Genomic DNA, 14,595 nt, shown 5'->3' with positions numbered 1-14,595 from the left:
AGTCTTTCCTAACCATACAGCAAAAGTAATTGTTTCTCTGAGTTCCTCTAGGTCTTAACAGAACCACTCCTTTGATTCTTATCAAATTCTGCCATGCATTATACAGTTTTTTTTCATATTCAGAGATATACTGTCCCAACAAAAGAATAAATTCCAGAAGCTCAAGGAGGATACTAGAGACATGTTTACATATTACAAATCATCTGTCCAATTACCTTGTAAACAGTGGTACTCAATGTTCTGCAGGAAATGGTGTTATGTAATGGCTGAGAACTCAGTCTTGGAAGCAGGGTAGAACTGAGCTCCAGTCCTGGTTCTGCTATTTCATAGCTGTATGACCTGGACAATTACCTAACTGTTCTAGGTGACAATTTCTTCATCTGTGAAAGGCAGATGATAATATATCATTATAAGGATCAATGAGATAATATATAAAGAGCACTTAATATAGTCCCTCACAAATAGTAAACATTTGAGGAATGATGGCTAGTAGTAGCAATAGGATTCGCTATGGATTTTGGCTGACTTTGAATTGTAAAAACATATACTCAGAAAACTAAGGGAGAAGCAAATGCCAGCACAGAGCAACTACAACAAAACTAAGAGTAACAGAACTAAACAAAATCTCAATCAAATACAAATGTCTAGCTTGTCTTGCTTCAGCTGCAGACTGATCTCTATCTGGCAAAAGATCTTCCAGAGAATTTAGTTTCCTGACACTGCATGAATTTTCTCATTCCATCTCAGATGCCTGGTTTCTCACCTATTTCTGACAAACGTGGCCTCAAACAAGCAATACAGTGTAATTTCAGACTCAATATTATCTACCCCAGTAATCTTTTTACTGTTCCTTCTGGAGGTTAGATGTGTCTTTTTCTTGCAAAAGACATAACTCAAACCTCAGGGTTCATAAGGTGCTTATAATCTTTCCAGCTCCTATTCTGTTATTTGCCCATGTGGGGAAAAGCTTCAATTTGCCAACTTCAATTTGTTTATACTTCAAATTGTCCACAGAATAGGAAAAGCAGCTTCATTCATGTAGATAATATTATGGGATTTAATCCACCTTTGGTGAACTGTAACGCTTATTGCCACCTATTGCCATCACCAGTAATGAATAATGCCAACGGTGGCGACCACTGATTAAATATGTTTTGTGTGCATAACCTTTGAGGAAGAAAAGGCAGGGTTGAGGCCCCACCCTGCATAGCTCTGTAAAGTCTTATATTTGTGCCCATGGTCAGATGTCTATTACTCCTTTAATCCAGTGGTTCTCAAGCGGTGTTCCTGTGGGGTGTTAGTGTCTGATGAGCTAGACAGGGTAAGCATTCTGCTGTAACTTTGAATACTGACTGCCCTTTTTTTTTTTTTTTGGTGGCACGGTGGTTAAAAGCTTGGCTGCTAACCAAAATGTTGGCAGTTCGAATCCACCAGCTGCTCCTTGGAAACTCTATGGAGCAGTTCTACTCTACCCTATAGGGTTGCTATGAGTCCAAAATAACTTAACAGCAATGGATTTGGTTTTGGTTTTACCCTGTTTACAGAGAAAAAAGTTAATGGATAGAATTTTCTCAATTTAAGCTGTTCTCCAGTAATACTTTACAAGTCTTTGGTTCCAGATGCAACTTTTCTTCTAGTGGTTGCCAGCAGATGCCGGCAGAAAATGAAATTGCAAATTCATGTCAGTAGAAAAACTAAAAACACACGATTTGTTCTTGGTTCAACAGTTTATTGGGTGTTTCTTTTATCTTCTTTTAAGACATGCAGGCTGGCAGTTGTGAGTTTATATGGCGTACAAATAATATAAAGTTCTTTCTGCTAATTAAAAATATTTTATACAAAAAGACAGCATAAGGATGAAATAAAAATATGTTGATTTGTATTTTTTAAAATATTCTACAAAGAACATGGTGTTCCATAAAAAATATCATATGTTCTGGATCTCTGCCCCCTGAGCAAGTACGAGACGCCCTGTTTTAGAATAATAAGTATTGTATTTCTCTAAACAGCACGAATAGAAAAGATTCATGGATAAAGCTTAAGCCTAAATTACATGCAACCTATGTATCAAGTAATTATGTGGTTATTAATGAACTGTTGTTGAAACTGATATGAATGTCCTAGAGTTCAAATCAGCGATTGACGCTTAGCATCACAAGTGCACATCGAAGACCTTAATGTTGTTTATAGTAAAATTTCATGATTGAGAAGGCCCATGAATGCTATTTGAACAATCTGAAACTTGAATCACCCAAGAAGGGTTCTTTAGCCTCTCTGTGAACACCTCTAGTAAGACATTAATGTGACTTTGGCTTCCAGGAAAAATAATAGTATCTGTGTTCAAGGCTTTGTTATTTGCATGTGAATCCGTATGAAGGAAATGAAACGACCCAGTACATTTTCAGACTTGCAAGATGTTAGTCTAAATAGGAATTTGTTCTACATTTACGTGGGTGCCAATACGAAACTGTATTTCTATATATACGAACTCTTTGACTCTTAGATAAAGGAACATATCATAATGTTTTAAATTGTAATCCTCAACTGCATATTACCCAATTTGGAAATTCCCATGGCCTGAGAGAGGTGGAGAATTCTCTTTATATATACAGCCTTCATTCATGCAAGACATTTTATTTATATTACCGGTTTAATAAAGTCCCCTGCCGTGCAAACGTTCTCTGTATGTGGAGACAGAAGCAGAGAATGCTTAAAGCCAGTTCTTTGTGGTTTTCAGCTCTTTAAAAATTGTGTACATATAATATTTTGCCAGTTTTTTTTTTAATTGCAAAATACAATGTTTTGCCAATTTTAATCATTTCCTAAGGTAAAAGCTTGGTTTTCATCACTCTATTTCAACCTATCTTTATTCTTTTAGGGCTTCAATTGTCCATGCATAATTCTGTTATTTTCCCAACCAGGGGTAAGGCAAAAGAAGAACTGGCACAGGGTCAGGAAGCTGTGAGAAAAAGTGATTTGGAACCAAAGCAGAGAAAAAGACTAGGACAAAGCTGGTTTATGATTAGGTGAATATAGGCAATTGGCATGAAAGGAGATAGGAAGATGTTAGACTGAAATTAAAACTGAAAAACCAGGATAGTGTAGTGACGGGCTCTTTGTTACAAATGTATGTGAAACCAAATTCTGGCTCTGCCATTTACTGGCTGTATGGCCTTGGGCAGAGGTATTTAATCTCTCCAAACTTCCATTTTCTCATTTGGAAAGTGAGCTGCTGTAAGATAATCTGTTGCACCTCATAAGCAGTGTTACTGCTTTTTCCTTTCAGCTCTTATTTGATCCTATACTTCCTTAGCACACTTAGACACTGGGTTTTTCTGGGTTCCCTTAGCACAGAGACAGCCACCATGATAATGCCGTCAAGATATGAAGCTTATGCATACCAAAATGAGACCTCCCAAGAATTAACTTTTTTTAGAATGAGGAATTTCAAACATTTACAAAAAAAAAAAAAACAGATATAATATATAATGAAGCTCCATGTACCCATCAACCAGTTTCAACAATTTTCAAGTCATGACCCAACTTTTTCATCTACATTCTCAACCACTTGTCACCTCTGTATTATTTTGAAGCAAATCTAGACATAACATTTTATCTATAACTGTTTCAATATGTACCTCTAGGAGACAAGGGCTCTTTAAATATATATATACACACACACACATATATATATAGCAATTTTATATATATATGTAGCGATTTCAGGTACACACATACATGCAGCGATTTTGTATATATATAGTGATTTCATATATATATAGTGATTTTGTGTATATATAGTGATTATATATAAAAAAACTTTTTATTTATTTATTTATTTATATATATATATATGTATATGTAAATAAAATCACAATACCATTATGGCACCTAAAATATTTACAATTATCCCTTAAGAACATTAAATAGCCAGTGTGTTTAAATTTCTAATTCTCTTATACCTTTTTTTAATAGTTAACTTCACTTAGATATAAATTATATCCACAAATTGTAAAGGGCCTCTTTTAAAATATCTTTATCTGTAACAGAACATGTTTTGTTTTCTGTCCTCTGTATTCTATATAAAATAGAAGATTCATCAGATTAAGGTTGATTCTGTTGTTGTTGATACCTGTTTCAGGTAAGTCATATCAACTATTTAAATATTACCAAGTGCCACTGCTATTGATGATGCAGTTTTTCCAAACTGATGAATGAACTCTTGGTAAAGATCAGAATTAACCAATATACAATATATATATGTATATATATATACACATATATATATACATATATATATATATATATATACAATCTTCCCTTAATTTCAACAATTGCTACTTCCTGGCAATTTTGTGTATATTAAAAAGGTGCAAAAATATTCTGTATTTACATGTAATATGGGGTTAGGCTTTAGGCTAAAATAATTATAAACCGTTTTTCACCTACGTGAATGTCTGGCCAGTCATATGTTACATGGGAAAATTCTTTTTTGTGTAGGATTATCTGCCACATTGCAAAAAGTCTAGCACCTCTGGCGCCTGTCCACTAAGTGCCAGTAGCACCCCATCCAAATTATTAGGGCTACTATTATTAAAGTGCCCTTATGTTTACAAAATGACCTATACCCCTACAGTTCACTTTGTCTCCTGTTGAAAACCACAGGTTTAGTTTAAGCAGCAGCAAAAGAGGAAATTGGTTTTAGTTGTGTATATGCTGTAATTTTTGGAAAGGAAATAAGGAAAATATCCTGTATGAGGAATGAATATTAAAACATTCACAGTTTCAAAGCTTTCCAAAGTTTTTCTCAGTAGGCAGAATTTTGTTTCTTCAAACTATGTTGGAAAATATGAACAGGCTCTCTGATAAAACAAATGAGGTCATCATTACTTTAAGACAATGTATACAGCTCAAGTACACAAATTTTCAACAGCTAGGAAGCCATCTAGACAGGGAGAATTAGGGAAACTGAGATAGTGATATGAAATTATAAATCCATTTTTAGTTATTTGCTAAACATAAGTATGAAATTATAAATCTCTCGATGCTACATTTTCATAATTAGACCATAGCCTGATAAGGAATTGTGCTATATTTCTGAGATGGAGGAACTTTGTAAAATGTTTACTCACCTGTAGTTTAATTGCTTCATTATGTGTACACTTCTTGTCGTTTTCTTTTGATTTATTAAAACCATTACTTTGTTCATTGCCCTTTGTACTTAAGTACTGTTCTTTATTCTAAGGTGGAAGCCATTTTCAAACCTACATTGGAAGATATTCTATCATCATTCCTTAAAGTAGGATTTGTTTATTCTTAGCAGCTAACCAGTTCCTGGTACATAGTAGATTCTCATTAAATATTTGTTGAATGAACTCACTCATCCAGTAATCGCCTTCCTTAATGTGTCTTTTTACTATTTAGAATCATGTACTTTCATATCTGTTAGCTTTATTCTCATACCACTATTATCATGAAACGTTAAGGTGTGGTCTTTTGTACAAAGGAGAAACTGAATTATAGACAGGTTAAATGATTTCTTCCAAATTACACTGCTGGCAGAAGTAGGAGAAGAATTTAGGTCTCCTAGCTTTGATTTCACCATTTCCACCAATAGGTTTCTTTTTGTCTGAAATATATGTAAGTTTTTTGTTCCTGCTGCCAAGCTATTTCCCTAAGTTTAAAGAGCATTCATGAAAGAAGGAAGGAAAGAAAGAGAGAAATAAAGGCAGTTGTGATGAATTCTCCCAATACTGACATACTAGGCTTGGCCCTCTGAAATTCAAAATACAGTATCAAATATTTTGGTGACAAAGCCTGTCTGCTGGGAGACATGGCTCTCCTAAAAAGAAATTACATTCTTGACTATCAGAAAACTGCAGAGCAGGTGCAGCATCAACACAGTAACTGTTCAGAGACTGGAGGTTTGTAACTATGGAGACATTGCCTCATAGCATTCTAAGAGGTAGTGTTGGTCAATGAGAAAGCTGTGGTCATAAAGGCAGCTTTGCTGGGTTACCACGCTGCCTCTTGAACTATCTCCAGTGAATGCCACACACCTTCATTTTGGTTCTTCTAATATCCTTAGCCAGTATCAAGAACTATGTCAATACTTCCATAGTCAACAATAGAATCCGGCACCAACTTGGTAAAGAAATCATTTTAAATCTGGCAGGTGGCTGAAGGTAGTTGATTAACAGGTGAGGTCATCTTAAAAAGAAAACCTACCTTGAACGGTAGCTATATTCACTATTTAACTCCATGATTTGCGTTCCTCGGAAAGAAAGGAGTCTTCTAGTCAAGATGAAAGAGAGGCAAACCATTAAGGAAACTTTGGCAACCCAACAGAGTGAAGTCCCTGATAAAATGGAGAAACAAACCCGGTAAGGATGGCAGAAATAAGAGGGTCTGAGTATTAGAGAGAAAATGATGGAGTATTTGACCTATTTTGCTTTAAAATATCTTATGGAATAGTTAAAATCGATTCCAAAAATTTTTAAAGTAACGAACTGTAACATACAAGTATTTCTTCAACCACTGTTTCATAAGGTCCCAGTCTCTACATAGAGAAAATTCATCAAGACAAAGCTCCATCACATCAGACCTGATAGAGATTCCAAATCTCACATCTAACGTGTTAAGGCAACTTGCAGACAATTTCTTTAGAACTACTTCACTAACCTTGGGACAGAAAGTTACTAGAGAATTTTGGTTTTGGAAATGTCTAAATGAGGATGTTAAAAAAAAAAAAGTCACTGTTGTTAATACTAACGTAAACCATTCTGTCAACGAAAGCATTAGCGTTGGTTTTTCCAGTATTTTCTAAAAAGTGGCTACTAGTATTGAGTATACATAATTTTAAAGCTATTGTTACTTTTGGACCTAGATATTTTATGGTTACTTTTCAGCCTAAGTTCATCCTATAGTATTTGTTCTTAGAGGTCATCTAAGAAAAATGATTACTCTCAGTATTATCAGTGCAGCATCTCCCAAAATAACATTGAAACGCTGGAATTGAACTTTTATAACTGCACCTGGTTTAGCGCTAGTCAATTCAAATGGAGCAAACTACCAAAAAGAAGTTTGGAAAATCCCATATGTTAAAGGAAATGCTAACTAAGCACTATGAAAAATCTCTCATCTTCCCAAAGGAAAACTTCAAACGCAAGAATCAAATGCTGCGCTGCATCAGGCAAGTCTGTTCTTGAAATATTTCAAGTTCTCCAAAGGTGTGTGCAGCCATCAAAAATTTCTTATTCAACTACAAAAATAAGAACATCCTATCGGAGCTCTTGTGGCACAGTGGTTAAGAGCTTGGTTGCTAACCAAAAGATCAACATTTCAAATCTACCAGCCGCTCCTTGGAAACTCTATGGGGCAGTTCTACTCTGTCCTATGTGGTTGCTATGAGTCAGAATTGACTTGATGGCAATGGGTATAGCCCTGGGCCAGTTTTCTTTGCTCACAACATTTGTGAAGGCTTGTGGGGGATCTTTTGTGGAGTTAAATTTATCTGGAAACACTATTGTTTTACCAAGGAAGAAAAAAATGGGGTTTGTAAAATGAACATGGTGAAAAGATATAGTGAGTCTGTCTGTAATGAAACCCAGATGTGAGGAACTTTCAAAGAGAAAAGCACTTCCTGCTTGCTCTAGCCGGTGTCAGGGAGAAGTCATGTCATATGATCCTGTCTCAGGTTGGACAGGGCTGAAATATCTGTAATTTGACAATCTGCCTCTGTAGCCTCCTTCCCACTACTACTGCAGTCATACTTAAGAGTGTATCTTCAGAAGTTAGGGCTTTTCTGACAAATATGAGTGCTTGCGGTGTGAGAAGAATGGTAAATGCTTATACTTTTTGATTACGGAGTTTCAGGGAAATGCTTTAACACGGGACTTAAGTACAAACTAACTAAGCGCTGCGTTAGCAGTAATGAAATTTTCAAAGCCCATGCCATTTAATTATATGTTAAAAAAAAAAAAAAGTTGCCTGAGATAGATATGCCATCTAGTTTCAAGTACAAAGCTCTCCAGATAAAAGAATTCTGATGAAAGAACTTCCAAATTATAGAACAAAATGATGGTGAATACTTCCTTGTTCAGCAAAGAGATCAAAACAGAGGCAATTTATGGAAGCAAAATACTTTTTTCATGACTTAGAGTGCATAGATATGACCTCTATAAAGGGGGTAGTTAAGCTGACCATTTGTCCATTTTTTCAGAGAACTAAACACAATTCAAACATTAAAAATACATACACATGCACACAGTACACACACATGCATACATGAATGCATGCGCACACACACGTACACATAGATTTCTGGGATCACTGGGAAGAGTCTCACCTGTGTCCTACCATAAAATGAGTTGTCATAAGTCTTTTCATGGACCATGCCATGAGCATACTGTTTAATTTGTAAAATAGTTGCATGCTAGTTTAGGGACATTCTTCAAATGATTGCACACTAGTTAGCAAACATTTTTACATTCATTTAAAAAAAGGAAAATCTTGGATTATAGTAAGATTCACTTTAAAAATAGTATCTGGATGAAGAACACCAAAGATATAAGGTAATTATGAGCCCAAGAGACAGAAAGGACCACTTAAACCAGAGACTACATCAGCCTGAGACCAGAAGAACTAGATGGTGCCCAGCCACAACCAATGACTGCCCTGACAGGAAACACAACAGAAAACCCCTGAGGGAGCAGGAGAGCAGTGGGATGCAGACCCCTAATTCTCGTAAAAAGATCAGACTTAATGGTCACACTGAGACTAGAAGGACCCCAGAGGTCATGGCCGCCAGACCTGTTAGCCCAGGACAGGAACCACTCCCAAAGCCAACTCTTCAGACAGAGATTGGACTGGACTATGGGATGGAAAACGATACTGGTGAAGAACGAGCTTCTTGGATCAAGTAGACGCATGAGACTTTGTTGGCATCTCCTGTCTGGAGGGGAGATGAGAGGGTGGAGGGGGCCAGAAGCTGGCCGAATGGACACAAGGAGAGAGAGTGGAGGGAGGGAGTGTGCTGTCTTATTGGGGGGAGAGAAAGTAGGAGTGTAAAGCAGGGTGTATAAACATTTTTGTATGACAGACTGACTTGATTTGTAAACTTTCACTTAAGGCACAATAAAAATTAATTTTAAAAAAGTATCTGGAAACTAAGTCTTCCTTCTCCTTCCTACCTACCATTCCCTTCAACATACGCACATACACATAGGTGTACACATGTGTACTGTATTTATAGATACTAATTTGCAGAGGTCATTTAAAAGCAGACATTAATTCTAGAATCTATTTTTTAAATTAATATAGCAGGAACTGAAGGAAAAAAAAGGTATACTAAAGAATGCCATATTGAATGGGAATTGAATCATGTTTGTGTATTAATGAAAAGTTGAATATGATATAAGTGAAAAAGTGGGATATAAAGTAGTTCTTAGGCTCTTAATTTTGAGTAGAAAGTGCATGAAAAAGCCTGGGAGGGAATGGTGGAAGTCTCTGGCTGGTGACATTATAGTGATTTTTATTTTCTTCTTTCTACTCTTACATATTTTCAAAAACACCTAAAATAAGAATTTATTACTTTCTAAATAGAAAATAAAAGAATGTAGTAGACACTAAAGTATTTTATTTAGTTGGTTAAAATTAGAAATATAAGATGTTATTGTGCCTGCGTTAGATGTATAATGCCTTTGAAAAGCAGAACCCTAAGTAATACTGATACCAGTGCCTTTTGTGTTCAGTCTATTCAGCCTGACTTTCTTACTTTGTTTATTATAATAATTTTTGTTCACAGAAAAGAAGACAAACAGGAAGCTTCCTCATCAATGACACAGCGATCTTTTGTTCATTTTTTTCCAACACGGTTATCTTCCAATGACACAACGTTGCCATTTTCACGGTCCTTATCCCATGAAATGCCTCTCAGTTGCTATGTGTCTAGCTCTCAGATTAGTGGATTAACTACATCAACAAGTGAAGCAAAGGCTTCTAAATCTAGTCCAATGAACCATCCCAAAATAGAAAACAGCTTGGGTAAGCAAAACATGTGCTAAATATTTTTAGACTATTTTTAGAGCATACTTTTCAATTGATTCTTTATGTGCCTAGAAGCCAGAATGATGTTTTCTTGTTTGTTCCCAATAATGCTAATTGTTAATATCATATACACAGCAACTTGACTATGGTCATCACTGACCCTAGCATTGAGTTTTGTATTCAGGCCACATAAATGCATGTGCCCAAATATATCAGTCTCATGATTAAGGTATCTTGAGTTATCATGATGGTTCATGGATTAACTGATAATATACTCTAGAACTGCTAGAGAATTAAAAATTCTAATGTATAACATTAACTTTTCTTCCTTTGCATGCAACCAGGATGATTAAGCAATGCCACGTATATTTTGTGCCTTTAGAAGACTTATGGATTAAGTTAGAAAAAGACAGATAGATTTAAATTAAAAAAGAAAAGGTATATAATAAAGTAATGGAGAAAAAAGGGGGAAATCATAAGAATAACTTGGAGGAGAGAAAAAATGGTACTATAGTAGAAAGAAGTAAAGTTTTGAGGGTTAACAAAAATGTACTCAGCAAACTCACACTATAGGATGTTTGTTCGACATCACGTTTAGGGAAGTTTGAGAGTATTTTATCATGGTTTACTGAAAAGAAAAAAAAAACTGTCCTTGGAAACACCTAGCACAAAGCCTAGCACGTAGTAAATAATAACAGTTGTGAATCTGAACATAGTTTTGAGCACCTTCTCTTAGAATAGGTTGGATTTGGGGTCTGTATGTCAACTACCAGTCAACTGACAAGTTTCAAAGATGGTAGGAAAAAACCTTCCCATGATTATCTGGTGCCTCCATTTTCTTCTACCATCTGTGGACATTTACAACCTGGCTACTTCTCTCTATATCTCATTTTATTTCTTGTATCTTCCCAAGCGTTTGAGTTACATATGGTTTTGCCCTACCTCCATTATAGTCATATTCCCTATGCTTCATTGCCTGTATGTCTAGGAAATTTTTCAAAGAAGCCTCCTAAGTTTACACTGGCCTCTAGTCACTGACCTGTGCTTAAAACTGCAAATACAAATTTTAGGTACAGGGAGGGAAGTTTCCATCTTTTGGCATTATATCATCATGACATATGTTCTATATTTGGCTTAAACTGTGAAAGCTCCTAGTATTGGGGGAAAAACAAAATACTGTGGCTTCCCCTTACAAGCTGAAAGCTGGATTTGGGTGTAGTCATCATCTTCAGTTATATAGATTCTGCTTTTGTAGATAGATAACTGGGTCCTTGGACACTTACTGCATTTGGTGCATTTCCATCTATTGCTAGGGCCAAAATGAATATCTTTTTTCCCTTTGAAACGCAACATCTTCCAGCCCTAGGGATGTGCTGCTAAGAAGGATGCTGGACACTCTCCTTTCTCAAGGGAATTTAAGGATTAATTAAATACTCATTTGACTGGAGTGAACTAATCTAATTCCAAAAGTTCCTTCTAAATATAATACTTTGAGGAATCCTCTTTAAGAACGTTGATTTTATCCTTTTAACCTTTCCCCTGCTTTGGTTTGTTAAAGATATAAGAATCGAAAGCAAACTCTAGACCTGTCTTAGTTAACCTTTGATGATGTTGGATCCGATGTCACATTAACCAAGCCCTGTACATTGACTGTATGGCAATAGGTTTGGTTTTTTGGTTTTGGTACTACAATAATAAACAAACAAAACAAACAAACCGGTTGCCATCAAGTCGATTCTGACTCATAGTGACCCTAGAGGACAGGGTAGAACTGCCCCATAGGGTTTCCAAGGAGCAGCTGGTGGATTTGAACTGCCAAACTTTTGGTAACCAGCCAAACACTTAACCACTGCATCACCAGGGCTCCACTACCATAATAAAGAAAACGGTAATAGTTATCATTTATTGAGTACCTGCTAAATATCAGATACTGTGCTAGGCACTGGTGGCACAGTGGTTAAGCGATAGGGTTTCCAAGGAGCGACTGGTGGATTCAAACTACCGACATCTTGGTTAGTAGCATGAGCTCTTAAGCACTGCACCACCAGGGCTCTGTATTTATAATTAACATAATCAAATTAGGGAGACTCAGATGTTTTACCTACTCAAAATTTTATGATGCTTCTAATAGTACAACTAAATAATCTAACAGTCCTTATGAAATAATCTCTAGGAATTCAGTATGTCACTAAAAATATTCACTTACTGGTTGTTATTTTATAGTCTTGTCTTTAAAACTTCTAATTATTCTCATTGAGTTTGACAGTGACAGTAAAATGTATAAAAAGAATATAGTTTTATAGAAGCAGGGAGGAAAATATAAGTGATTTGGGTTATTTTAATATCCTTTTATTTACTTCTTTCTCGGTTACTTCTCTCCTCTGTTTCCCTGAAAGGAGTCAGCAGTTGCACAGTTCCAAAGAAACAGACCCCATTCCTTGCTTCTGAGGCCTCTGTGATTGGGGAAGGGGAGGATTATTTCCATTCCCTGTTTGGTGACTCAAAGAAAATTATTACATGCTCAAGCCACCTGGAAAAAACTTGGAAGCACTTTCCTATGGTTCTTGATGAAGTTGGTCACTTTAGATCCAGGTACACATTCTATTTGAACTATTTAATATTTTCTATTGGGTGTATTGGGGGTACATTGGGGGTAGGAACAATAAATCAGTAGGAAATAAAGTTCTAATTTGTTGGTAGATCCATACTTTGATCTTAAAACCCTAAGCATTTCATTGAAATATAACTATTTCATGTTCTGAGAAATTAAAAACAATTGATCAAAAACAAATTCAAAGTCAAGGACCCAAATGTGACAACTGCAACCATAAAATTCTTGAAAGAAAATATAGGGGTGTGCCGTGGGACTTAGTTTTTAATGATAGACTGTCAGATATGACAACAAAAGCACAAGCAGCAAAAGACAAAATTGATGAATGGGACCTCATAAAAATAAAATATTCTTTTTCATCAAAGGACTTTACCAAAAAGGGAAAAGACAACTTACAGATTGGGAGAAAATTTGGGGGAGCCATATATCTAATAAGGGTCTAGTATCCAAAATATATTATTTTTTAAAAAAGTTTTACAACTTAAAAACAACAACAAAAATCAGAAAATGGGCAAAGGACCTGAACAGACATTTCACCAAAAAGGATATTCAAATAGCCAATAAGCACATGAAAAGATGCTCAAAGTCTTTAGCTATTACCAAAAATTCTGACTATAATGACCCTATAGGACAGAGTAGAACCGCCCCGTAAAGTTTCCAAGGAGCCCCTGCTGGGTTTGAACTGCTGACCTTTTGGTTAGCAGCCATAGCTCTTAACCGCTATGGCACCAGAGTTTCCCATTAGCTATTAGAGAGATGCGAATCAAAATTATAATGAGGAGGAGGCGAGACCGAGATGGCTGACTAGGTAGAAGCTTCTGCTTATCCCTCTTGCAACAAAGACTCGAAAAAACAAGTGAATCGATTATATACAGGACAATCTATGAACCCTGACCATCAAACACAGAACTAAGGAGTTGACCTGAGTGACAGGGGAGCAAAATGCCACATGCTGAAGCAGTGACCACTTGCAGAGCCAGTGTGCCACGCTGCAGCCTAGAGCACTTGCAGTTCCCTGGTGCCAGAGTGGTGGGGCTGATTGTGGCTTAATGAGATGGGGCAAGCACGGACACAGGCCTAACTCCCGGGACCATCCTCGGAGGGGACCCAGCCAGCACACACAGGCTGCACACTGATGCAGCTGATGGGCAAACGAAAAACCATGGGAAGCAGTGACTGGTTTTGGAGCCTGGAGCACAGCATCCCAGACAGGAAACCTTGGCACTGGGCTTTGGACTAAGCGTGGAAGAGCTGATCACAGCTTCCTTGCAGCCCTAACCTTCAGGGGCAGTCTCAGCAGGAATGCAGCCAGGGCACACCCCTCTGGAATCTCAGAAAAAACAGTCCTCACCAAACAAGATAAGTAACTTTGTCTATCTTGCCACTCCTATCTATCTGATCCCTCCCCTCCCTGCCCCAGCCAGCTTCATTAACATTGGAATTCCCTGGGCCAGAGAGTGAAGTGCACTGCCTGTTATTTTTCTTTCTTTCTTCTTTCTTTTCTAACCCATTCTCCTGGCCTAAGAAAAGCAGCATTTAACAATCAAAGGAAAAATCCTCCCCTGACTTCCCTAAACTGGAATAACAATACAGAATCAGCTCCATCCAGGCATGAGAGACCCGCAGTCTTTGGCTTTCATCCCTACAGGTAACCAGGTGGCTATTATAATGCAAAGGCAATTCTGATAGAGATCTGACTGTAATTGTTTTAGCTAAGCAGTGGAAAGGTAAGTTTTGGAGGTCAGATACCTCTCTACCTATTAAACAGATCCCTCACTGATCCACACCAGGGAACAGAGGGCTGACGCTCCACCCACACCACCTAGCCACCTTCTAAAGGGGTCTGAGGATAGTGACACCTACCCATCTATAAAAGTACAAGCATTGGGTGCCTAAGGTACAGCTGCAGAGCCCGCCCACCAGAGCGCTCTAGAGAA

The 14,595-nt window shown here is 36.9% G+C and overlaps 1 protein-coding gene across 30 annotated transcripts in view; it reads left to right on the top strand.

Annotated features, from left to right (window-relative positions):
• LMNTD1 (lamin tail domain containing 1) overlaps positions 1-14,595 on the top strand; it is a 504,435-nt gene that overhangs the window by 441,019 nt on the left and 48,821 nt on the right. For 29 of the 30 annotated variants that reach the window (XM_049882678.1, XM_049882672.1, XM_049882674.1 and 26 more), the window contains 3 exons: positions 6,280-6,383; positions 9,806-10,044; positions 12,444-12,639. In XM_049882678.1, the coding sequence (XP_049738635.1) occupies positions 6,304-6,383; positions 9,806-10,044; positions 12,444-12,639 (515 nt within the window). In that variant the 5' untranslated portion in view covers positions 6,280-6,303. Of the gene's footprint in view, positions 1-5,400; positions 6,384-9,805; positions 10,045-12,443; positions 12,640-14,595 lie in introns of those variants that run through there. The other variant, XM_049882646.1, reaches the window with a different exon arrangement.

This window comes from Elephas maximus, chromosome 4 (genome assembly GCF_024166365.1).
Source record: "Elephas maximus indicus isolate mEleMax1 chromosome 4, mEleMax1 primary haplotype, whole genome shotgun sequence".
NCBI lineage: Eukaryota > Metazoa > Chordata > Mammalia > Proboscidea > Elephantidae > Elephas > Elephas maximus.
The sequence above is the reverse complement of the archived record's forward strand: the minus strand, read 5'-3'. Positions and strand labels throughout refer to the sequence as shown.